The sequence below is a fragment of the Panthera uncia genome, chromosome D1, assembly GCF_023721935.1.
Source record: "Panthera uncia isolate 11264 chromosome D1, Puncia_PCG_1.0, whole genome shotgun sequence".
NCBI lineage: Eukaryota > Metazoa > Chordata > Mammalia > Carnivora > Felidae > Panthera > Panthera uncia.
Genome location: NC_064808.1, coordinates 10,497,654 through 10,523,887, shown reverse-complemented (window position 1 = coordinate 10,523,887; position 26,234 = coordinate 10,497,654). Strand labels below are relative to the sequence as shown.

Below are 26,234 nucleotides of genomic sequence, written 5' to 3'. Positions count from 1 at the left end.
TGCTAAGTGAAACAAGCCATACAGAGAAAGACAGATACCATATGGTTTCACTCTTATGTGGATCCTGAGAAACTTAACAGAAACCCATGGGGGAGGGGAAGGAAAAAAAAAAAAAAGAGGTTAGAGTGGGAAAGAGCCAAAGCATAAGACACTCTTAAAAACTGAGAACAGGGGCACCTGGGTGGCTCAGTCGGTTAAGCGGCCAACCTCCGCTCGGGTCATGATCTCACGGTCCGTGAGTTCGAGCCCCACGTCAGGCTCTGTGCTGACAGCTCAGAACCTGGAGCCTGTTTCAGATTCTGTGTCTCCCGCTCTCTCTGACCCTCCCCCATTCATGGTCTGTCTCTCTCTGTCTCAAAAATAAATAAATGTTAAAAAAAAAAAAACTGAGAACAAACTGAGGGTTGATGGGGGGTGGGAGGGCGGGGAGGGGAGGTGATGGGTATTGAAGAGGGCATCTTTTGGGATGAGCACTGGGTGTTGTAGGGAAACCAATTTGACAATAAATTTCATATATTAAAATAAAGAAAGAAACAAAGAAAGAAAGAAGGAAAGCAGGGCAGCTATACTCATATCAGACAAAATAGACTACACGCCAAAAATGGAAATAAAAGACAAAGAAGGTCACTAAATAATGATAAAGGGGTCAATTCATTAAGAACATGAATATATGCACCCAATTATCAGAGTTCCAATATGTATAAGCAAAAATGAACAGATCTGAAGGGAGAGATAAACAGCAATACAATAAGAGTAAAAGACTTCAATACCCCACTATCAGCAATAGATAGATCATGCAAGCAGAAAATCAACATGGAAATGTTGGACAAAACCAAACAGTAAGCCAGATGTCTTGAACAAACATTTATAGAACATTCTATCCAATAGCACCAGAATACACATTCTTCTTAACCACACACTGAAAATTCTTCGGGATAAATCATATGATAGGACACAAACCAAGTCTTCACAAATTCAAGACTGAAATCATGCCAAGTATCTTTCCCATATGCATTGTTATGAAACTAGAAATCAACAAGAGGAAAGGTGGAAAAATGACAAGCATGTGAACACTAAACACATTCCTGAACAACTAATGGGTCAAAGGGGAAATCAAAATAGTAATCAAAAAATACCTCAAAAACAAATGAAAATGTCAACACAACACAGGAAAACCTAAGTGATGCTACAAAAGCCGCTCTAAGGGGGAAGTTTACAGTGAAAATTGCATATATCAAGGAATAAAAAAGATTTCAAATAAATAACCTAACTTTTGACCTCACAGAAGTAGAAAAAGAAGTACAAATATAGCCAGTGTTAGCAGAATAAAGGAAATAACAAATAGTAGAAATAAATGGGATAAAGATCAGAAAAGCAATAGAAAAATATCAATGAAACTAAAGCTGGGGTTTTTAAAGAATAAACAAAGTGATAAATCTTTACCTAGACTAAAAAAAAAAAGAGAGGAGGGGTGCCTTGGTGGCTCAGTCGGTTGAGTGACTTCGGCTCAGGTCATGATCTCGCAGTCTGTGAGTTCGAGCCCCGCGTTGGGCTCTGTGCTGACAGCTCAGAGCCTGGAGCCTGTTTCAGCTTCGGTGTTTCCCTCTCTCTCTGCCCCTCCCCCGCTCATGCTCTGTCTCTCTCTCTCTCTGTGAAAAATAAAAAATAAACATAAAAAAATTACAGAAATTCTATGAAATTATTTTAAAAAAAAAGAAAAGAGAGGAATAATCCTATAACCTTAACCCTAAACCTCATTTTATGATCCCAACATTATGCTGATACCAAAGAGTGATAAGAACACTACATGAAAATTATATACCAATGTCCCTGATGAATACAGACGCAAAAACTCATAATAAAATATCAGCAAGTCAAAATCATTAAGGGATCATCTACCATGACTAAATGAATATTGTCCCTACAAGGATAGTTCAACATACACAAAGCCACAAATATGATGCACCACGTTAATATAAGATAAAAAGCATATCATCTCAAAGATGCAGAAAAAGCGTTTGAAAAAATACAACATCCTTTTTTAAATAGTCAACACTTTGAGTATAGAAGGAACTGACCTAAACATAATAAAGCCAGAAATGAGACATCCACACTTAACATCACTCAACAATGGAAGGTTAAAATCATTTCCAAGATCAAGAGCAAGACAAGAGTGTCCATTCTCACCATGCTTATGCAACATAGTACTGGAAGCCCTAGTTAGAATAATTAGGCAAGATAAAGAGGTAAAAGGCATCTAAATCAGAAAGGAAGAAAGAAAACTGTCATTATTGCAGATGATATATTCTTATATCTAGAAAGTCCTAAAGACTCAACCAAAAATCTATTGGAACTAATCAAGAAATTCAGTAAGCTTGCAGTACTTAGAATCAACATACAGAAAGCAGTTGCATTTCTATACACTAACAATGAAACACCTGATAAAGAAGTAAAAAATATTATACCATTCACAGTAACATTAAAAACAATAAAATGCTTAGGAATAAATTTAACCAAGGAAGTAAAAGATCTGTACTATTAAAACTAAAATACATTGAAGAAATTAGAGAACACACCAAAAAAATGGAAACATATCCCATGTTCATGAACCGAAATTAATATTCTTCAAATGTCCATACTACCCAAAGTCATCAATAGATTGAAGAAAATCTCCATCAAAATTACAATGACATTTTTTACCAAAATAGAAAAAACAATACTAAAATTTGTGTGACACTTCAAAAGACCTAAGCCAAAGGAATCTTGAGAAAGAACAAAAGTGGAGGCATCACACTCCTGATTCCAAGCTATACTACAAAGCTATACTAAACACAAGTATGGGTCTGTCATTAAAATAGACACATAGCGGGGAGCCTGGGTGGGTCGGTCGGTTAAGCATTGGCCTTCAGCTCAGGTCATGATCTTGCAGTTTGTGAGTTTAAGCGCCATATCTGGCTCTGTGCTGACAGCTCAGAGCCTGCATCCTGCTTTGGATTCTGTGTCTCTCCCTCTCTCTGCCCCTCCCATGATCATGCTCTTCTCTCAATATAAATAAACATTTTAAATATTAAAAAAAAATAGACACATAGGTCAGTAGAATAAAATAGAATTGAGAAATCAACTCCCACCTACCATGTCAACTACTGTTTAACAAGGGAGCCAAGAATACTCAGTCGGGAAAGAACAGTCTCTTTAATAAATGGTTTTGTAAAACCTGGATTATCAAATGCGTAATAATAAAACTGGACCAATACCTTTTACCACTCACAAAAATTAACCCTAAATGGATTAAAGATAGGAATATAAGACCTGAAACCATAAAACTCCTAGAAGAAAAGATAGGGAACAAGGTCCTTGACACTGGTCTTGAAAACGATTTTTTAGATCTCACACCAAAAGCACAATCAACAAAAGCAAAAGTCAACAAGTGCAGCTACATCAAATTAAAAAGCCTCTGCACAGCAAGAGAACAATTAACAAAATCAAAAGGCAACTTATCTGTAAACCATATACTTAAAAATATTTACCAACCACGTATCTCAGATAGAGGTTAATATCCAATATATAAAAAGAACTCATACAACTCAAAAACAAAACAATCTGATTAAAAAATGTGTAGAGGAACCAAATAGATATTTTTCCTAGAAGACACCCAATTGGCCAACAGGTACATTAAAAAAATATCCAACATCACTAATCATCAAGGAAATGCATATCCAAACCACAATGAAATATCAACTCACACCTGTTAAAATGACTATCATCATAACAAGAGATCATGAGTGGTGGTGAGGATTTAGAGAAAAGGGAACACCTGTACACTATTTGTGGAAAGGTAACTTGGTTTAGCCACTATTAAAAACAGTATGGATGTTCCTCAAAAGATTAAAGAACTACCATAGGATCCAGCAACCCCACTTCTGGGTATACACTCAACAGAAATAAAAACAGGATACCAAAAAGATAATCTCCACTCCCGTGTTTATTGCAGCATTATTCATAATAGGCAATATATGGAATGATAAAGAATTATAAAGAAGACATGGTGTTGACACACAGCACAGTGGAATATTACTCAACTACAACAGTGAAGGAAATCTTGCCATTTGAGACAACATGAATGGACCCTGATGGCATTATGCCAAGTGACATAAATCAGACAAGGACATAAACTGTATGATAGCACTACTATGCAGGATCAAAAAGCCAAACCCATTGAAACAGAGAGTCCAATGGTGGTTACCAGGACCTGGAGAGCAAGGAAATAGGAAAGATGTTTTTTGAAAGGGTACAACCTTGCAACTAAAAGATAAATAAATATGGAAATCTCATGCACAGCATAATGATTATGAGGTGTGCCTCCTACTGAAGCCCTCATGGTTCCTTAGGAAGCCTTCTCATACATCATTACACACTTTTAAAGAACAATACTTCAAAGAGCATACCTAAGCTTACACGGTGGGGAAGGGGAGCACACATCTTTTATTCACACTGCCCTACTTCCTTGGTATGGGGTAAGACCTCACATTCTCTCCCAGAGACTGAGTGATTCCCCTTCTCTCAATCCCATCCATTTGCAAACTCGTGAAAAATTTGGCAAAGGCTTCAAATGCCTCTTCATTTATAATCTTAAATTAAACAGAACAATTATGTGACTCATCAGAATTAAGACCCCCCCCAAACAGCAATGAGAACCCAATGAATCTCCAAGGTTAACATGTCATTGTAATGACATATGTTTTATATCATTTGGTTCAAGTCTGAGCAATCTGGCAAATCAGCAGCCAGTTTTGTTACACAACGTGTTCCCTTTTCAAACAGATCACAAGAACCAAAAGCTTTATGTTCTACTTTACACAAAGAAAACTAGCCAATGTTAAAAGCCCTGCCTCTCCCACTATTATTTCTTCTCTGGCTCTTGAGGCTTCCTAGAAAATATCAGCATTAGAATAACTCTAACCATCTACTCCACACATTATATCACCCCATACAACACCATAAATCTCTAGGACATAAAATGTTTAACATAGAAAATAAAAAGAATATATATCAGCTTTCCATATTTGTTCTTAGTCTGCAATATTTATAATTCAGTAACTCTATTCCTACAATGAATTTTCACACAAGTCTCCTCACACCAACCATAAACAGATGCTTGAAATATCAGAAATGATTTGAGAGTGTGAAACACTGGCTATGTCACACAAGGGTAAATTTTCCACATTTAATGGGAGAAAGAGGCTTGAGTCCCACAATATAAAAAACTGATATTGGCTATGACATGGATTTTGAACATCATCTTCCATGAGAAACACCCACTCAACACTAGAAGCAAGAAACTGAACCATCAGACTCCTAAGAAATGGTAAGGAAGGGACCACATCCTTCATTCCAATCCTCTTTAGGATTCAAATCACCTTTTCCTTCAGAAGATTATAGCTGGTAGAGACTGGGATGTGACCAAATTTATGGGATGATTAGCTCTGAAAGAGGCCTTAGACAAACAGTAGCTATATCAGACTCTTCCCAGGAGACACAACCAGGCTAATCGTATAGCTTTATTTCTGTTCAAAGGCACATCCTCTCTCTCCGTTTATTCCCACTATGGCAGAAACACACAACAAACATCAACCACCATCATGTCTGCATTACGCCACATCAAAATATTTGGGACACAAGTTCTCCACATTCTTGGGGGCCTCTGTTAGATATCAGTCCTTTACAATCAGAGGTCTGAGACTGAGCAGGGCTCAATCTCCAAAGCAAAAGGAACTAACGAGTTTCTAAACCTTAATATTTTACAAATACTTGCAGATTATTTATAAATGATGATGACATTCCCCATGTATGAAAGTATGAGCCTCCTCGGGACTTAAAGCCATTGTGTTTGTGTGGAATCAAGTCACCGTCAGTCCATTTGGCATATTAATCTGTGTCAAACTAAGCTTTCTTCATACAAAGGCGATATTATAGTCCATTTATTTGCATATTCTTAGGAGTTAAGCTTTCTGATAGGACAAATCTGGACAGAACCTCAGCAGTACCATCTCTTCTTCTGTAAACTCCTCAAGGCATCTTTGATTTCCTTGTTCCTCAGACTGTAAATCAAAGGATTCAACATGGGGATAACCACAGTGTAGAATACTGATGCAAATCTGTCAAAGCTGGAGGAACCGCCAGAGCTGGAACTCAAATAGACAAAGACACTCGAGATATAAAAGAGGGAAACTGCTGTTAGATGAGAAGCACAGGTGTTGAAAGCCTTGGACCTGCCTTTAGCTGAAGTGATCTTCATGACGGAGATGACAATATAACAGTAGGATACCATGATAATGAGAGCATTAACTACCCCAAAGATCATTGTTACTATAGCAAGCAATAGCTGTACAAAGAAAGTGTCAGTGCAGGACAGGACTAACAACTGGGGCATGTCACAGAAGAAGTGGTTGATGACATTAGGCCCACAGAAGTGAAGCTGAAGTATGGCACACAATTGGGATACAGAACCAGAGAGTCCAGCCAGATAGGACCCCAGCACCATCCGAATACAGAGGGTGGGTGACATGACTGATGAATAGAGAAGAGGATTACAAATGGCGGCGTATCGATCATAAGCCATGGCTGTCATGAGACAAGACTCACTCAGTCCCATGATTGAAAAAACAAAGTATTGAACGGCGCAACCCACAAAGGTGATAGTCTGCTGCTCTTGGAAAAAGCTGGAGAGCATCTTGGGGGCTGTGGAGGTCACATAGCAGATATCCATGAAGGACAGATTACTGAGGAAGAAGTACATGGGTGTGTGGAGGTGAGAGTCCATCCTTATTAAGATGATGAGGCACAAGTTCCAAGTCAGAGTCATAATGTAGATGAGCAGGAATACAACAAAGAGCACTACTAGGATTCTGGGGAAATCAGAGAATCCCAAAAGGATGAAATAAGTGATCTCTGTAATATTTCCTCCCCCAGTCATTGGCTTGGTGCTTCTAGAATCAGAAAACAGAGAAGAGAATGCACTGCTGAAATCTCATTCAAATTAAAGAGATATTTTTCAAATTTGACTGAAAACTTAACAGAAATTCTGTGGTTACTACAGAGATCAGTCATTGAAAGTTTTTTTTAAGCCTTTGAAAATTCATTATATAAGTGCAGCTTTATAAGAGCATAAGGGTCATCACTGCAGATTAAAACTGAAATAGCCCTTCAGTCCCAGATAGCCATCTAGATAAATTTTTTAAATTTCTTCTTTTACCCTTAAGAAAAGTTATTTTTGATGTTTATAACAATTTTACAAACTTTTATGTAAATTTTTTGATATATCATCTTCTAACTGGCCCAGAAAACTATATCATAACTTGACTTTGATAATATTTTCTCAAGGCATAGCTTAAATGCCCAATAAAGTTATGGAAGAAGTCTCTTGGGAAGTCTTCATACTAAGTACACCAAAGGGAAGCCAGCATAGCTCATTACTGACCCCAAGAATTTTTTCAATCTTAGGGTATTTTACTACTTGAAAACAGCATGGTACTGTGGTTAAAGGTTCAGACTTTGGAGTTTTATCTGATACCTTCTCATTTTATGAACTCGCCCCCATAGCTTACACACTAAGACTGATTTGCTCCCAATAAAATGAGAACATCAAGAGCCCCTGGACTATAAGATTACTAGGAGAGTTACAGGAAAATTCATGGGGAGGCCCAGCATACAATGCTGTACAAAGTAACTGTTGAGGGGCGCCTGAGTGGCTCAGTCGGTTAAGTGGCCGACTTCGGCTCAGGTCATGATCTCGCGGTCCGTGAGTTCAAGCCCCGCGTCGGGCTCTGTGCTGACAGCTCAGAGCCTGGAGCCTGTTTCAGATTCTGTGTCTCCCTCTCTCTCTGACCCTCCCCCGTTCATGCTCTGTCTCTCTCTGTCTCAAAAATAAATAAACGTTAAAAAAAAATTAAAAAAAAAAGAAATACAATTGATGAAGGAAAAATGGTCACAAACATAAAAAAGACAAATGTAGTAATCCCTTTAACATAAAAGGTATAAATCAAGGGATGGGGCATTCACATTTACTCTGATAAGGGTACAAAATGATTTTATCTCTCTGGAGGAAAAACGTTTTTGCTTTATATAATATCTCTGTCTCTCTGTCTCCCTCTCTCTGTCTCTGTCTCTGTCTCTCTCTCTCTCTCTCTCTCACACACACACACACACACAACATGTGAGCCAATTACAAATACCAAAAGTAATGACTGGTATGATTTTGATTCCTCTTTTAAACATCCTTGTATTTGATAAATTTTCAACAACCCCTATAAGAAACAACTTATTAAGATACATACATCCTTAATCGTACAGAGTCTCAGACTGCACTCTCCCTGTTTACAGAGTCTTAATGGAATTTAAACACTCTCCTTTCTCCTTTCTCCCTTCTTTTTTTGTTCAGACCCTTGAGGCTGTTTCCACTTTTCCTTTTTCCTTTTTTCTCTCCAGCTGCTTTGCGGGGGGGGGGGGGGGCTTTTCCCCGACCTCCCCCCCCCCCCCCCACCCCATCATCTCTCTGCAAGCAAAAACCACTCCCTGCCCTCTGCGGCTTCTCTCTTCCCCAGTTCACCTCTTCGCGCTGCATACCTGCCGAGTTCTGTGGTTCAGGTTGTGCAGATTGTTGTGCTAATCCTCAAATCAGTTTTCTAGGTGTGCAAGATACTTTCGTGTTGCTCTGGCCACAATTCAGGGGCAAGAGACGCAAAAAAAACTTCCATGCTATTCTACCATCTTGGCCCCTCCTCCTCAGTTGCCTCATCTATAAAGGGGGCTAATGATACTACCTCATAGGATTGCTGCAAGGACTGAATGACATAAAGGGCTTCAAACAGTAGAGGCTCAATAAATGTTAGCAAGTATCATCCCCATTATCACTCCTCTCTGTGAAAGAAAAATAAGGCAGAATGAATACTGAAAGGTCAAGGAGCTCTTCACATAATTATTTTCTAAATTAGATGGCCTCTGTGCCTAGACTCAAGAATACTGTTAATCAATGACTATAGTTATTTCTATCTCATATTGTTCTGTTATCTGCCAGTCAGCTGTAAGCTCCTGATGCCACTTTTTGTGTTCTACCACCACCAACTACTCTTGAGCTGACAACACTATGCACAGTGCATAGTCCAATGGAGATGTTCCACTATTTAGTGATAAGCATCTTGTATACTAATGTTTGCATAACTGAATAAATATATGTTGAACAAATGGTTCTTTCCCCCACTTCTGGATGTAAATCTAAAATTGTCTTATTACATTTCAAATATGTTTTTAGGAACTTGGAAATCTTTCTGTTTACTCTTAAAGTGTTGCCAATATACGTTCTCCATTATTTTATCCAAGATGAGTCAGAGTCAATGAATATATTTTGCAAGTATGAACTCCTGTGTAAAACATACCCCAATACACCAACACAATCTATCAATTCTGTGAAAATTAAGTCAAGCTTCTAATTAATCACTTGCAATAATTTTATTTTCTTATTACATTCTGGTAACAAGAGGCAGGCAGAGCTAAAAGTATTTTATTCAACTCATCATTCTCCAAATAAAGGTGAAGAACTGTGGATTGTTTACTAATTCATGTTAAAATTGATCCTGAAAACTTATCTTGCTAAAATTTGGTAAGATAGAGGAAGAGGGAAAAATTCTGAATATATTCACTCTCTTTAATTAGTTTTTTGCATGTGTTCAGAATATCCCAGACACTTTGAAGAAAAGGTGACTGACATAAATATTGGTTGGAGATAGGGTTATAGCTAATCAACACATTTTCCAATATGATCTACTAAGGACATGGCCACTCTGTAAGGCTGTTCAGGGTACAAAGTCAGGTAAAAACCAAGATGTTGCTGAATGAAGAAGAAAAATATAAGTTAAAAAAAAAAAGGTCGGGGCGCCTGGGTGGCTCAGTCACCTAATTAAGCGCCCGACTTCAGCTCAGGTCATGATCTCACAGTTTTGGGGTTCAGGTGCCTCACTGGGCTCTCTGCTGACAGCTCGGAGCCTGGAGCCTGCTTCAGATTCTGTCTCCCTCTCTCTCTGCCCCTCCCCCACTCATGCTCTGTCTTTCTCTCAAAAATAAATAAACATTGAGAAAAATTTTAATTAAAAAAAATTAAAAGAGACAGTAAGACCAACAATAACCATGGTACATGGGCGGCTCAGTGGGTTAAGCATCCAACTCTTGATATCGGTTCAGGTAATGATCTCATGGTTTGTGAGATAGAGCCCCACATTGGGATCCATGATGAATGTGGAGCCTGCTTGGGATTCTCTCTCCCCCTCTCTCTCTGTCCCTCCCAAGCTCTCACACACACACATGCTCTCTCTCAAACAAACGAACAAAAACAACTACCTATGCTTGGGAGTGAAGCATCTCTGATATCTGTGTTACCCTAACACTAGTGCCTCCAGACCCCCAGGGTCTCCAAAGATGACCATGGAGAGGTATATGAAGTATTTCAAAAGGCCAATGGAATTCGACTTGAATACTCTGTCATACCAGTATTTGCCTGAGAGTCAATAAACTGTTAATTTTAGCTCAGTGTGAAATTATTGACTTCTAAAATTTGCTAGGCTTCATAAACATTGTCTTATTAGGCTCTAAGTAATCCCATTATCCCCCACTTTACAGGTGAAAAAAAAGAAGGTAACAGAGCTTAAGACCATATCGTTAAGAAATTGCAGAACTGGAACTCAACATTCATCCCTCACCCCAGAATAATCCCTGATATTTTAGAGTAGAGATTAATCTTTTCAAGGAAGGTCAGAGACATTCTATAGGTGAAAGAGAACCCAAGGAAGAGCCCACCGTGGAGAGTGTGGGAGTGAGGGAGGGAGAGGGAAGAGGTGAAGAATGGGAGAGACTGAGGACCATAAACCTTGCTCCACGCAGGTCCTACTGGAAGAATCACATGGCTATTAAGACAGAAAAAAATCCACCGTTCTCACTAAATCTTGCCCTCTCACCTTGACCCAGATTTCCCAAGAAGACAGAGCTCTTGCCAAAGGTTAAAACTGCTTATTTCTTTTCCAAAGGAATTTTCCAGCTGGGCCCTATCACTCTCCAAGACGGGAGCCTTAGGCTATGAAACTGGCTGTCCACTCAGAGCAAGAGAGATGCCCACAACTGGAGATCCTATAAAATGTGTTATTAAGAGCAAAGGTAACAGGAGAAGGCAATTAGACGGAGAAAACCCCCAGATACCTGCTCTCTGGAGTCATGATTGTCACGGAGTTTTTGTCCCTGCTAATTTCATGCTTCTCTTTGCCATGTCCCTTCTGGATCCATTCCCCACATCCCCATAGTCCAATCATGTTCTCATGATTGTAGCTTTTCTTTTAACGAACTTGGAGTCATTTGAGTTGGAAAGAACCTAGGGACCATCTACTACAATACCTCAATTACCAGGTGAGGAACCTGAGGCCAAGGAGCTAAAAGATTTGCTCAAGATGACCAAGCTAACTGGTAAAATATCTTAATTAAAATAAATTAGATACATGAACATTTCCCTCTGTACAAAGCACTTTCATTTTAGATATTTACAAACATACATTTTCTCAAATGACCAGACTCTCACAGCAGTCCTGTGAGGCAGACATGCCATTATTCCCTACGCATAATGAGGAAACTGAGAAAATAAGGAAAACAACAAAACTAATTCATGACAGAGTCACGACTTATCATGGTTACAACCTGGGACATGGGTATCAACCAATCTGATGACTTGATGACTGTGTGATCTTGAACAAATTAACCTCTCCAAGCCCCAGGATTATCATAAAATGGGGCTGATAGTAGTAGCTACTTCATAGAGTACGTCTACATTGAGAGAATCAAGTTAGATAATGCATACAAAGCACTTACCAGGGGGTGTAGTACAAACATAACTTCTATTAACAGTAGGTGTGATTTGTGTGTTCTGATTTGGAGTTCTTTCCAACGTGTTCTGCTGCATTACTAATCCTTCACTAAAAATATCTACTTAAGATCATTCCCATAAACATTTTTCTTGTTTGTTTCTAGGTTTAAAAAAAAACTTTTTTTTCAATGTTTATTTGAGACACACAGAGAGAGAGAGAGAGAGAGAGACAGAATGTGAGTGGGGGAGGGGCAGAGAGTGAAAGGGAGACACAGAATCCAAAGCAGGCTCCAGGCTCTAAGCTGTCAGCACAGAACCCGACACTCACAAACTGTGAGACCATGACCTGAGCCGAAGTTGGACGCTTAACCAACTGAACCATCCAGCTAACCCTGTTTCTGGGTTTTTAGAAATGAAACTCATCTACCCTGCCAGTTACTAGGGATGCAGAGATGTTCGAGACAAGATCCCATCCTTAATTTGATCTACTTCAGCTATTCTTACCTGCAGGGAGAAACGGGTGGGTGGGCAGTGAGTTAATTATTTAACTCTCACTGATAGTTTAGTAGTTATATATTCCCCCTGATAAGAACTGTAATATCTTAACCCTTTTAAAGACAGAACACCAAAAAGTATAGAATGTGGGCATCATGGCCAAGCAATGGAGGCCATGTTTCTGGTAAGAACAAAAATGTTCCACAAATCACACTTTGTGAGATTCTAATAAATTGTTGCTACACTGGGACGAATGTGGCAGACCTCTATGTGCCCAAGCGTTCTATCTGTAATATCGGCAATATAATTTCTCACCTGCCATTTTCATATGGTTAACAGAAAAACAAGTCAAACCTATGTGATGTAACTATGCAAAATGTAAAGTACTGTATAAATACTAATGTAATATATGTATGAAATGAGTCCATAAATTGTGTGGAAAAAATGTCTTTAAAAAATTCTCTTTAAATTCTCTTGGTTGGACTCTGAGTCTCCATGGTACCCCAGTCTGGTGGCTTTTCTGCCCCTTGGTCAACTTATTGTCCTGGAATCCCTGAGGGGCTCAGATGTCTTGGACTTAGGCACACCACAATAGCCATTTTTTCTGAGGTCTTGCACTGTCTCTGCGAAGCTACCATGGAGCATGCTTCAGGCTTGCCTTTACCCAGAAATTGATGACTTTGACTTCTTTATAGCCTGTGCAAATCTCCCCAACCTTGATTCTATTTTTTTTATTTTTTATTTTTGAGTGAGAGAGAGACAGAGACAGAACACAGGCAGGGGAAGGGCAGAGAGAGAGGGAGACAGAATCTGAATCAGGCTCCAGGCTCTGAGCTGTTAGTACAGAGCCTGAAACGGGGCTTGAACTCGTGAACCGCAAGATCATGACCTGAGCTGGAGTCGGACACTTAACCAACTGAGCCACCCAGGCGTCCCCCTCGATTCTATATTTTAAGTATAATTAACATACTGTGTTATATTAGTTTCCAGTGTACAATATAATGAATGGTCCAGCCAGAAATCAAAGAGGAAATCAAAAGAGACAGGGGACAAATGAAAATGAAAACACAATGGTCTAAAATCTTTGGGGTGCAGGAAAAGCTATTCTAAGAGGGAATATTATATGAATGCAGGACTACCTCAAGAAGAAAGAAAAATCCCCACCTTGATTTTAAGTGTGCACCTTCTTTCTTCCATTTCTTTCTCCCATCTCTTTCACAATTCACTTCACATGAAGGTCCCAGGGATAAGCTGTTTCTAAACTTTCAATGAATATTTTTTAATATATTGACTCTGAAGCATTTCTAACATCTGACTGTAATAGGAAGCCTCCAAGATGGTCCCCAGTGACCCTAGCCTTCTGTTATTCATGGATTTGTGAGGACCACTCCTATATTTAATAGGGCTAATTCATGTAACCAAGAATATATTAGCCTCCTGCCATCAGCCAGCACAAACCTGCCAGCCTATTTGGGAAGTGGGTCCTCCAGCCTCAATCTACCTGCAGACGACCACAGCCCTGACCCTCTACTTACTGGAGTACAACCGTATGAGAGACCCTGAGCCAGAACACACAGCCAAATCACCCCTGAATTCCTGATCCAAGGAAACTTTCTAATAAATATCTACTTATGTTTGAAGTCTCAAGGTTTTATAGTAATTTCTTGTGCAAGAAGAGTAATTACCTATAAATGAAGGCCATTCATACTGAAAAGAAGTCACATTTTTGTGATCTTGGTATACCTTATGAAATTATTTCAGAATCAAGATCTTTCATTTTTTTCAAGTGTATTTCTTTTGAGAGACAGAGAGAGAGAGAGCAAGGAAGGGGCAGAGGCAGAGGGAGAGAGAGAATCCCAAACAGGCTCCACTCAACAGCATGAAGCCTGATGTAGAGCTCAAACTCACAAGTCCCCAGATCATGACCTCAGCTGAAATCAAGAGTTGGACATTTAACCGACTGAAGCACCCAGGCACCCCAGGAATCTTTAATTTTTAGCAACAGAAAAAAAGAACTGAAACTGGGCATAACAATAAAGTGAATCTGTTAACTCATAAAACTGAAGTAGTCAGAGAAAATTTGATGACCCAGTGGCTCTAACAATATTACAAATGGCCAGTTTCTTCTCTTCTGTTTAATATGCCTAATGTTGTAATTGTTCTATCCTATGGATAATTTCCGTTATACAGAAAAGTTGTGTAAGTTCTAGATCTCCCAGTCTCGCTTCATATCATCCAAAAGAAGACAGTGTGTCTTCTAGCAGCTTCCACAAAAGATAAAAATGTTTTCTCTCCCAAAAGCCCCAACAAGCATCTCTTTGCATCTTTCAAAGCATCAGAGATAGCTTTGATCAGGTTTTATCTCTCACTTCTACCCCAAGCTATTTGCAATGGCTATTGATTATTTTCTGATTGGCTTAAACCTACATATAAATGTATAATTAATATACTTAATTATACATAATTAATATACCAATAAAAATATATTAATATACTATTATATGTGTATATAATGTATGTTATTACATATATTCCTCCTGTACATTAAAGATACTCCTCAGAGAATGATTATGAATGCTAGACAGCAATAAGTTGGTAAATAAATAAATCACGAATTTTTGTAATTTTAATTCTCAATGTAAAAAAAAAATACTAAGTATATACAGTTTTTAAAGTCAAGTAGTTTTAACAGACTTGTAATGGAAAATTTTTTGGTTCCATCCCATTCTCACTCCTTATATGGCAGTATAAGGATGCAGTATCTTCTTTAAAACACATGAAACTACTTTAATCTGAGTGTACTAATTTTGGAGTTTTATTTTTTACACAGTCTTACACTCCATTCATTGCCTTTTTACCATCTGAGGTGTTTTTTTCTGTCCTTCCACATTGCAGAGAAAGGCACTAAAAAAGCAAGAGTTGAGGTTTGGTGTTTATGGCCAGAGACTGTCCTTTATTGGGCTTCCTGCAAGGCATTCTGGGGAGCACTTCTCAATTGCTCTGATAAACTCTGCTGTAATCATGGGCAGGTTTTTCTCTACACAGGAATTCTCCAGTTTCCTGCCCAGGAGATATCAACCTAGCTAGGAGTATTCTGAGAGTTGAACAAGTGAATGGAGTAGGTGTGCAGTGGAGAAAGAATCTCCCTTTTCGCTATGTACATATTATATTCATCCCTCTATTTTTATCATTCCCCCATAGATATAAGTGATGGCCCTGAGCCCACACTTCTTGGTTCAATATCCCAGAGAAATAATCTCCAATATTCTACTAGAGGGAGTGAGGAATGATGGGGGAAGGTGCAGTTTCCTATGGGCTAGAGAACAGGATGGGTTGGTCTAGGAGTCTAGACACTCTTAAAAGATTTTCAATAAAATCTCCAGTTTTAAGTCCCACCCACTGTGCAGGTACTTGGTGCCTACAATTCCTGATCCTTTTGGGGGCTGTGCAATGGGAATCAACTTGCTGCTTCTTGGCTTTTCCACCCCACCTACCCAGGACCCATAGCTTCCTGATTTCTTGAATCTAAGTTGGTTACTCCTCATAGATCTGCTTTCCAGCTTCCAACTTCCGTGGTCATTTCTCCTGGTATCCATATCTTCGTGATTTTATGGGGGAAAAAAAAAACCCTCCTATTGTCATTTACGCAGGCTCTAGGAAGGAGTAAAGGCAAACGCATGGATTCGGCTCATTATGTTTAGCCACATATCACAACTGTATTTTCAAACTGCTTAAGCCATTTTATATCTTCAGTAGAAATAAGTGACTATATGCCATTGTTTACTGTATTTCGCCAGCATTCAGTTAATGTAAATAAAAAATTATTTTAATTTTTTTAACTGATATTTCATTAGGTAAAAAAAAATTGTTTTAATTTCCCTTTATTATCTTTGAAATGAAATTTTGTCTTTGTATTTTTATATATTTTAACCATATTCCTTTTCATCCTAATTTGTCTTCAGCACCTCTACTTGTAAAAATGTAATTAGCTTATACTATTATTTTATTAATGTCTATAGCCTACTGTTACAACCACACTTTTTAATACTAAGGACTTATATCTGAGTAACAAATATATATACATATATATGTGTGTAAAGATCTGATAAAAATCACATTTTTCTTTCATTCCAAAACTATAATTAGGACATAATTTTAAAAATTAAATTTCAAGGGGCACTCAGGTGGCTCAGTTGGTTAACTCTGCTTGGGGTTCTCTCTCTCCCTCTCTCCCTGCCCTCCCCCACTGATGCTAGCTCTCAAAATAAATAAATTCTTAAAAAATTAAATTTCAACATATCAGAGTTGACTGAAAAAATGAGAAATTCATATGTAGAATCCCATACGTAGAATCTAAAATAAACAATGTCACTACATTTTAACTGATCTGTAAAACAAGACCTACTGAACCACAATTTTTACTAATTTCACCACAAAAGACCAATTCCCTTTAAAACAAAAAAGTAAATATATGTTGTTACAACGTAAGAGAGCCTAAAAATTAAACAGTCGTGATAACCATATTTCCCTCAAAAGCACTCTACCAAGAACTCTTATTTTTTGTTAAATACTTACAGTGCTGAATAGTAACTTGGACTTAACCAAAATACCGGCACAACTGAAGAAGCAGCAAAGGAACAGGGCGCAGTCTGTGAGGATGACACTTCCAGGCACGAACCGCACCGCACGGCTGGGCGGTCTACACTGGCTGAGCTGTCTACACCTGCCAGGAGAAGGGCACAGCGGCCTCAGGCGATAGGACCAGAACGTACGAAAGGAGCCAGGATGCCTTCCAGGTCTGCAGCTGCAGCCGCAACTCTCCGCAGCCCAGCCATGGCCCATGGTCACCCCTGACGGCTTCGTGTACAAGCGTGAGGCAATCCCGGGTGACCCTTCACTCCAGAGGAGGAGATTCCCCCCCCCCCCCCCCGGCCGAGGAAGGCGCTCGAGAAGCAGCTGGGGGCTCGACGTGAGGGCCAGGAGGAGCTGCGCAGCCACAGACCAGAATCAGGTGCGGCCTTCCTCTAGAAGGAACCCTTCACGCCCAAGGCTGCCCCGGGGAATGGCCCAGAGGATGCCTGACAAGAGCCCAGTGCCGGCCTCGCAGACAAGGACAAAGCGCTGCCTGGATTCCGTGGCAAATTCCAGAGGCTAAGGCCACCGACCCGGAGAAGCCTACACGCGCGCCTCGATCCTGCCCCATGTCCGGGAAGCCAGTGCGCATGTCAGACCTGACGCGCATGCGCTTCATGCCGTTTGACGCCCTGTGGACTGCGTGGGGTTCATCACGCGCAGTGAGCGCTGAGGGTGCCCTGGGACCCGTGACAGCTGGAGCGTCCGCACGCCTCGTGCAGTGTTCAGGTCCTCTGGGGCCACGGTCACCCTCGAGAGCCTGCAGAAGCTGACTCGGAAGGACAGGGTGGACTTGTGAACTGGGAGAAGCGACGTCATGGTGGTGCAGCGGAGCGGCCTGGACTTGGCGGGCTCCGGAGTGATGGCGGAGGCCAAGAAGTCGAGGTCCATCATGCCCGCCCGGCTCGCGGGAGAGTTCATCAGCACTGGCACGCGACTGGCCTCGTGGCGCCCCACTTCGTTGGCTGCGCTGGAGCCCGGGACTGTGGCAGGTGAGGAGGCCAGCCACTCCCCGGGTACACCTTCTACAATAGCTTGAGTTCAAAGGTGTGGGCTACGAATAATTAATGTGGCTTAACCTTAAGAATAAAGTCTGCACTGAACGCAAATGCACAGTTAAAACTGGGTAAGAGTGGCCAGAAGCCAAAGCCTGAGCTGTGACCATAGGAGGGCGCCACTTTAAGGAGCTAAGTAGAAATCCCCTCCCATCCTTTTGAGGTAAGGCAAATTTGAAGTCCCTGAGAAGTCTAGGAATGCCTCTCCCAAATTAAAATGTGATAAGACTCCCAAAGGCAATAAAATGCAGTGGGGCTGGGAAAGAAAGAACCAAAATATTAAGATTTGTACAAAATACTAAGGTTAATTCTTTAGGCAAATATTAAGTGCATACAATGTGCCAGGCATTGTTCACATACCGGAATACTGAGGGTCCTTTTAAGATAAATGATAGATGCCAAGATCGCAGGGTGTGGAGGGAGGGCAATCTTCCCCTGCCTCTTTGAAACCCAAACAGGTAGATAAGGTCACAGAAAGATTGACTGAATTGAGATCCCTCCCTGTACAATGAACCCCTCTAACAACTCCTACAAGTGAAAGTTTACCCTATGAGGGTGGAGAAATGTCAAACTCATTTTTAAGGGCACATACTGAAAATATGTAAATGGCTAAGAGCTACATGAAAGGATGCTCAACATCACTAATCATCAGGGAAATGCAGATTAATACCACAATGAGATACCACCTCCCACCTATTAGAATGGCCATAATCAAGAAGGCAAGAGAGGGGTGCGTGGTGGCTTAGTCGGTTAAGCATCTGACTTCTGCTCAGGCCATGATCTCACAGTCCGTGAATTTGAGTCCTTCATCGGCCTCTGTGCTGGCAGCTCAGAGCCTGGAGCCTGCTTCGGATTCTGTGTCTTCCACTCTCTCTGCCCGCCCCCCTCCCCCCCGACTCATGCTCTGTCTCTCTCACTCTCAAAAATGAATAAATGTTAAAAAAAATTTTTAATAAAAAATTTTTAAAAAAGAAGGCAAGAGATAACCAGTGTAGGTGAGGATGTGGAAAAAAGGGAACCTTTCTATACCTTTGGTAGGGATATAAATTGGTGTAGCCACTGTGGAAAACAGTGTGGAGGTTCCTCAGAAAATTAAAAATAGAAATACCATACAATCCAGTGATCCCACTACTGGGTATACACCCAAAGGAAATGAAAACAGGATATCAAAGAGATACCTGCACTCTCATGTTTATTGTGGCATTATTCACAGTAGCCAAGATACGGTAATAACCTGAATACCCATCGATGCATGAATAGATAAAATGTGATATATATGATACACACACACTCACACACACACTAGAATATTATTTAGCCATGAGTAAGAAGGAAACTGCCATGTGAGACAAAATGGATGGCCCCTGAGGACATTATACTAAGTGACGTTAGTCAGACAGAAAGACAAATACTATGTGATGGCACTTTACAGGTGGAATCTAAAAAAAGCCAAACTAATAAACAGAGAGTAAAAAGATGGTTGCTGGGGGGAATAAGATGTTTTTTAAGGGTACAAACTTGCAACTAATAGTAAATAAATCTTACAGAGCTAATGCAAAGTATAGTGTTTGTAAGCAACAATAATGCATTATATTCATCAAACTTAATAAGAGACTGGATCTTAAATTATCCCAATCAGAAGCATCTAGATGGCTCAGTTGGTTGAGCGTGCAACTTTGGCTCAGGTCATAATCTCATGATTCAAACTCGCGTGAGTTTGAGCCCCGCATCAGGCTCTGTGCTGACAGCTCAGAGCCTGGAGCCTGCTTCAGATTCTGTGTCTCCCTGTCTCTCTGCCCCTCCTCCACTTGCGCTGTGTCTCTCTTTCTGTCTCAAATATAAATAAACATTTTTAAAAAATCATGCCAACCAAAAATAAGAAATGGTAATTATGTGATATGATAGAGGTGCTAACTCTGCTACAATGGCAACCATATCACAATATGTAAATGCATCAAATCAATATATTGTATACCTTAATGTTATAGGTCAAGTATATTTCAATTAAAAATTTAAAACTAAATTTTAAGAAGGACACATGCTGGGGCGCCTGGGTGGCTCAGTTGGTTAAGCGTCGACTTCAGCTCAAGTCATGATCTCACACTCCGTGAGTTCTAGCTTCGCATCAGGCTCTGTGCTGTCAGTTCAGAACCTGGAGCCTACTTCGGATTCTGTGTCTCCCTCTCTCTCTGCCCCTCCTCCACTCACGCTCTATCTCTATCAAAAAATGAATAAACGTTAAAAAAAAATTTTAAAAGGACACGAGCTGAGTGCCAAAAGGATAAAAAAGTAATACTGAGTTACACTTAATTGTAATTGTAAAATAAAAGTAAATCAAATGAATAAAGAAAGCTAGCGTCTTCATCAAAGGTGCTCAACTGGCTAACGCAGGAAAATCTCATGCATGGTCTTCTGTTGAAAAACTGCCAGAGATGGCAAGTGTATGAAAAACAATTCCAGAACTTTCAGAGATCTGAAAACCACAGACAGCAAAAGTGTTAAACCTTCTGGTTTGCCTCTGGTAAAAAGGGACTGCAAGAAAAAAGTGGCATTTAGATCTGACAGTGTAGATAATACAGCAAATTGTAAAGAGTATCTGTAACAGGATACATGGAATGAGTAAAGGAAAAATTGGACAGGTAGGTCCCCTGAGGTGCAGGATTTCTCAGAACCCACCTCTTTTTGATAAGTCTCATGGACAACTCCCTGCTGCTGCTCAGCCCCAGATCTTATTTCCAATTGTATCCTAGACTGAGGGTCAAGTCGAAGGGTGAGAGGATCCCTGCAAGACTACTTCCTTAGTTTTGTTATTTGTTAGAAAATGAACTGTGAGTTTCAGTGAATGTCTCATATAGGGACTTCCTCCCTCTGGCCCATGTGCATCAATAATTTTGTTTCTTAAGCATTTCTTAAGATGAAAAGCACCCAGCCTTCCTTGGCATAAGAAAGAGATTTTACTAGAACAAGAATATTCCATCAGTATCAATGTGATACTTTACACATGTCAGTTTTTCTACTTATGTCAACATTTAAGTCCATTATGAGTTACTTTAGAAAAGTTTTGAAAGCGAAATGAAGGCTGTTTTCCCATGGAGTCTCCCTGGGTCCAAGATGCTTATTTATAGAGTGTGGTTTCACCAAAATGGGTGGTTTGTCTGTCTTCCATCTGGTCTGGCAACACTGAAGGGAGACGCCGCTATATCCATTTGATAGAAGTTCCAAGTCATGATTGCAAGAGCCTGCTGGCTATTTCTTTACTTGTAGGAAGGTAGGGAATCTCATCCCTGGCCAGATCCATAAACACTATTGCGCATAGGAAGTCTTAGCCAGCATTAGAAGGGGAAAGGAAAGCATGGGAAGAGTGAGAATGGAATAGAAGCAGCAAAGGTCACATACAAACCGTTGGTTTCTCTTTCTGTTATTTAGGAGATGTTACAGACAAGGAGACCTATCAAGAATTCAAGGAAGGTAGTCATAGATCAAGGTGATGGGGGGAATGCTGAAACACATGGTATATCTTCATATATGCAAGACATTTAGGTTCTCCCTGATCAACGGTAGGTCAGAAGGATCCAAGTCAGTTATCTGGACGCAGGGAAGTGAATTGCAAGTGTTTCCTTATTTGTGTGGGTGATCACAGAATAGGCAAGCTCTAGGTTTCTCTAGGTTTATGACTAGAAACATAAGACTATTAATCTTTAGGAAAAAGTTAAAAATCTCACCAGAACCCATTCAATGCATCAGTCACTAATCCCTGAGTATGTGAGGGAGGGAGGCAGAGAGGGACTGTAATCATATATACCTACCAAAAAATTAGGGGAATATAGGTGGTACATGTGGACAATAATCAGGTTTCTGAAAACTCTAAAAATTAAACCACAAAATCAGATCATAGTAAATAAAATGGGGGCACCTGGTGACTCAGTCAGTTAAGTGTCCAACTCTTGATTTTGGCTCAGGTCATGATCTCATGGTTTGTGGGATGGAGACCCAAATCAGGCTCTGGACTGCCAGCATGGAACCTACTTGGGTCTCTCTCTCTCTCTCTCTCTCTCAAAAATAAACAAATAAACATTTAAAAATAATAATAAAATTCTTTTAAAAGTAAATGACCAAATAAATAAATAAATAAATAAATAAATAACTGAGGTATTTAGAGACACAATTTTTCTTACACCAAAGGAAGGAAGATCTATTAATCAATCCATGGACATGTTGATTAGAAGGGAAAATGGTCACCTAGAAGAGAGGAAGATGAATTCTTGGGGAGAGAAAGTGTCAGTGCCCTGGCCCAGCACTTCAGCCTGTCTGGACCCTGTTGTTGGACACGCCAAGTGCTGACACACATTGCCCACTTTCTCTCCAAAAAGACTTTCGCTTATAACTTGTTTTTCCATGTGGTTTCCTCAGCAGGACAGGATTGTGCTGCTCGCACAAGTACAAGCTTGGCAATTTAGTTCTTCCAAAACTAAAAATGGCATCTGGCTTATGCAGTTAGCTATTCTGAGCTTGGTAACTTCAGTCCATCTGGAAGAGGTCTTCAGAGGTTGTGAAGATAAGCAGCACACCCTGAATTCTGGTAATTTTACTAAAGTGAATTCACCTCCGGCCAGCTAGCTGCCCACCTCCCCAGGACAGCTCTACCTTGTCTTGCTTCGAAGAGCTATGGAATGCCTGATTCTTTCACTGCCAGAAATATTATTTAATGTATGTCTATTTATCTGCCCCATAATAAATGCATTGATTTAGGAAGTTTCATTTAACATATGGCTTACTATAAACCCCAGGTTATTTTTGCTTCATTCAAGTCTCATGACCAAACCCCATCTTATGCACTGTATTTAACAATTATTAATGAGCATTACTTTCTGTTTGGTAGTTGGGAAAACTGCAAAAGTACATTATGTCTTATCAATGCAAGGAGAAAATTTCAATTGGCAGCAAACGTGTGTAGCTAAACAAGAGTTATTTTTCTAAAGATCTTACATTCAGAATCTGTGTTCATCAAAAAAATTTATGTATGATAATTAGACCAGTGACAGCTCCATGTAAATCCAAAGCGTGAGGCATATTTTCCTTTATATGTTTGTTTGTTTGTTTGTTTGTTTGTTTTGTTCCAATGACTTTTGGCATTAGGAGAATTTAAGCTTAGCTACCAAAGGTAAATTGAAAGGTAAGAGCTCAGTGAAGTGGGGTACAGATAAGGAAAGGAGGAGGGAAAAATGGCTATAAGGAAAGGCGAGGTGTCCAGGTAACTGATAGAGTTGGCTTAATAGTAGCATTTCCATGTATACCCACTTCTATGAACTTGAATTCTTTCTATTTTTCTAATGACTGCTTCCTCTATGCAAAGTAGGTGGCAGAGATGGGAGGCACAGGCATGCCTTTTTACTGAGACTATTATGTCTCAATTTAAGTAGCTATCCCCAAAGTACCTAATTTGCTTCTTTTTAGCACATTAACCTGAATTTCTCTTGATTTATACAAAATTGACTAGTAATATGAGCTAACATTTATTAAGTATTACCATAAAACCAGGCACTAAGCTAAGCTCTTTTCATGCATATGCTTCACTTAATTGTTGAGTCAATTTCATGAGGTAGATACCATTGTTATCCTCATTTTACAGATGAGAAAAATGGAGCTTGTAAATAACTTGCATAAGGCCACCTACCTACAAAGTGGCAAACATGAGATAAATAATTGCAGGTCTACTGATTTAAGAATGCCTAACAAATACTCTTAACCACTTTTACTCTGGTATCTGCAGACCCACTTTCCAGTGCATTAAAGCCATCACAAATATCACATTTTCTACCAAACTAAGGAAATGTCGTCTATTTCTTTGGCTCAAATGGTGATAAATAAATATTATTATAGAATAATAATAATAATAATAATAATAATCACCCCTTGAGTATTTGCTGCCCACCAGTACTATTCTAGTGCTTGTATATACTGAGTCATGTAATTCTTCACAATAAACCTATGATATATTTATTATTATTATTCCTATTTTACACACAGAAGGAACTAAGGTACACAGAGCCCAAGTACACACAGGTAGGTACTTTACTTATTTATGGCCAACCAAGAGCAGCCACAGCTGAATAAATGTATGCCAGTTGTTTACTGCTGGTTCAAGGACACATAACAAGTTCTGAGACAACATGGAGGAGAAAAATCACTCTCTTCAATTCCTTGGCTAAATTCTCTTCTAGAACTTACCACAAAATTGGTGAAAACATAGAACTTTTCATGCCAAATGAAGGTATGCTTCTCTTCTGTAGGTTCCTAAGAAATGTTCAGTCATTAAGGCCATGATTAGAGATCTCGTTCCTGCCTTAACACATCTAAAGGGTCAGTACTATACCACCATCAGTCACAGGGGATCACAATAACTGTGATTCTCAAAGAAGAGAGGGTGTCTGCTTTGTGGTGCTCATGTGCCATAAAGGAAGCATGTTAGAACCTCATAAGAGAGAAAGGCAATTGTTTTTAGAAATAGTATCTCCTTCCTCAGGTTACTATGCTATATATTCCTATCTTACTTTAAGAATCACCATCCTGAATGCAGGACTAATATTTTGTTCAGTACTTTCCTGCTATAGACACAATGTCTTTGTCTTTGTCATGGCGAAGTTTTCTGCTAAACTGGGCATTTACAATATTGGTTTATGCAATGCTATTCATTCTAGGAACCAATAATGGCCAAACTGTTTTCCAATAACCAATAGGTAAACTAGTTGGGGAAATATTGGAAAGGGGAAAAAAATCTTGTCAACACAAATCATTGTGTAAATCAACTAGTCCAAAACCACATGAAAATCTGTATAGTTAATTCAGCTCATGGCTTCTTCGAAAACATTAGCTCAGGGTCAGAAAAACAAAGGCCCATGAGAATGCACGTGATCCTTTGCACAGCTTTCCTCATGGCATTTTTAATCTCCTTATTCCTAAGACTATAGATGATAGGATTCACCACAGGGATCACCAGAGCATAGAATATGGACACCACCTTGTCCCGGTTTAGGGAGTAGCTAGAATGAGGTCGCATGTACATGAAGAGACCAGAACCATAGAAGAGAGTCACAGCAGTCAGGTGAGAGGCACAGGTGCTGAAGGTTTTGGTCCTACCTTTAGCTGAGCTGATCTTCAGGACAGCAACAACAATGTAACCATAAGAAATGAGGATCACAAGGACAGAAACCATTCCAACAACAACAGCCACAATGAAGTTCACCACCTGGCTGGCAAAGGTATCAGAGCAGGACAGAACCAGAACTGGAGGAAGGTCACAGAAGAAGTGGTCGATCCTGTTGGGCCCACAGAAATCATGCTGATAGACAGAGTATGTTTCAATCAAAGAACTGAGGAATCCACCCACATAGGCCCCAGCCACCATCTTTAAACAAAGTGTATGGGATATGAGGACTGTGTAGAGCAATGGGTTGCAGATTGCAGCATAGCGGTCATATGCCATGGCTGCCAAAAGAAAGCATTCAGTCAGCCCCATTCCACAGAACACAAAGTACTGCGTGGCACAGCCGACAAAAGAAATGGTTTTCTGCCCTGTGATGATGTCAGAGAGCATCTTTGGAGTCGTGGAGGACACATAGCAGATATCTAGGAAGGATAGGTTACTGAGGAAGAAGTACATGGGTGTGTGCAAGTGGGAGTCCATCCTGATGAGGGCAATGAGGCTCAGGTTCCAGGCTAGGGTCAGGAGGTAAATCCCCAGAAATAACACAAAAAGGAAAATCTTCATTTGAGGATGGTCTGAAAATCCCAGGAGGATGAATTTTGTCACAATCGTGTTATTCCTTCCTACAACCATAGACCTGCTTCCTGAATAAAGGAAAGAAACAATCCTGTGATCAGTAAGATTGTGTTTGTTATTATGTAAGTGGATATTTCTTGGAAGATCATATAAACCATTAACACCAACTTAACATCACAGCCACCTGCTAAGCAACCTTCCTGGAGGAAGTCTGCCCATGATAATCTCTTGGCACTATTTAAAATCTGTATGCTATATATTTTGCTGATTAGAAGAGAATCCATCTAATGGAGACTAAACATTTTTATCACTATAATCAGAGTTGTCATCACAGATTAAATCTATCACTATCCTACATCATCAGCTTTTCTAATCC

The 26,234-nt window shown here is 39.8% G+C and overlaps 2 protein-coding genes and 1 pseudogene across 3 annotated transcripts; 1 reads left to right on the top strand and 2 right to left on the bottom strand.

Moving 5' to 3' along the window:
• Window positions 1–6,026: 6,026 nt before the first annotated feature.
• Window positions 6,027–6,973, bottom strand: LOC125933233 (olfactory receptor 5AN1-like). The gene has a single exon (XM_049646110.1). It carries the CDS (start codon window positions 6,971–6,973, stop codon window positions 6,035–6,037), a length of 939 nt encoding a protein of 312 aa, XP_049502067.1. The 3' UTR covers window positions 6,027–6,034.
• Window positions 6,974–12,557: 5,584 nt separating this feature from the next.
• On the top strand, window positions 12,558–18,219 carry LOC125911256 (nitric oxide synthase-interacting protein-like; annotated as a pseudogene).
• A 1,173-nt stretch (window positions 18,220–19,392) lies between these two features.
• On the bottom strand, window positions 19,393–25,915 carry LOC125933219 (olfactory receptor 5A2). 2 transcript variants are annotated; one of them, XM_049646096.1, is made up of 3 exons: window positions 25,001–25,915; window positions 20,283–20,293; window positions 19,393–19,414 (listed from the first exon to the last, which is right to left on the bottom strand). In XM_049646096.1, exons 1-3 carry the CDS (start codon window positions 25,913–25,915, stop codon window positions 19,393–19,395), a joined length of 948 nt encoding a protein of 315 aa, XP_049502053.1. The 2 variants fall into 2 exon arrangements, with proteins under 2 accessions (XP_049502053.1, XP_049502048.1); XM_049646091.1 differs by lacking the exons at window positions 19,393–19,414; window positions 20,283–20,293 and having other exon boundaries at window positions 24,585–25,915.
• Window positions 25,916–26,234: the final 319 nt, after the last annotated feature.

Coding starts and splice junctions, on each gene's coding strand:
- LOC125933233 (XM_049646110.1), bottom strand. CDS start 6,973: ATGACTGGGGGAGGAAATATTACAGAGATCACTTATTTCATCCTTTTG.
- LOC125933219 (XM_049646091.1), bottom strand. CDS start 25,915: ATGGTTGTAGGAAGGAATAACACGATTGTGACAAAATTCATCCTCCTG.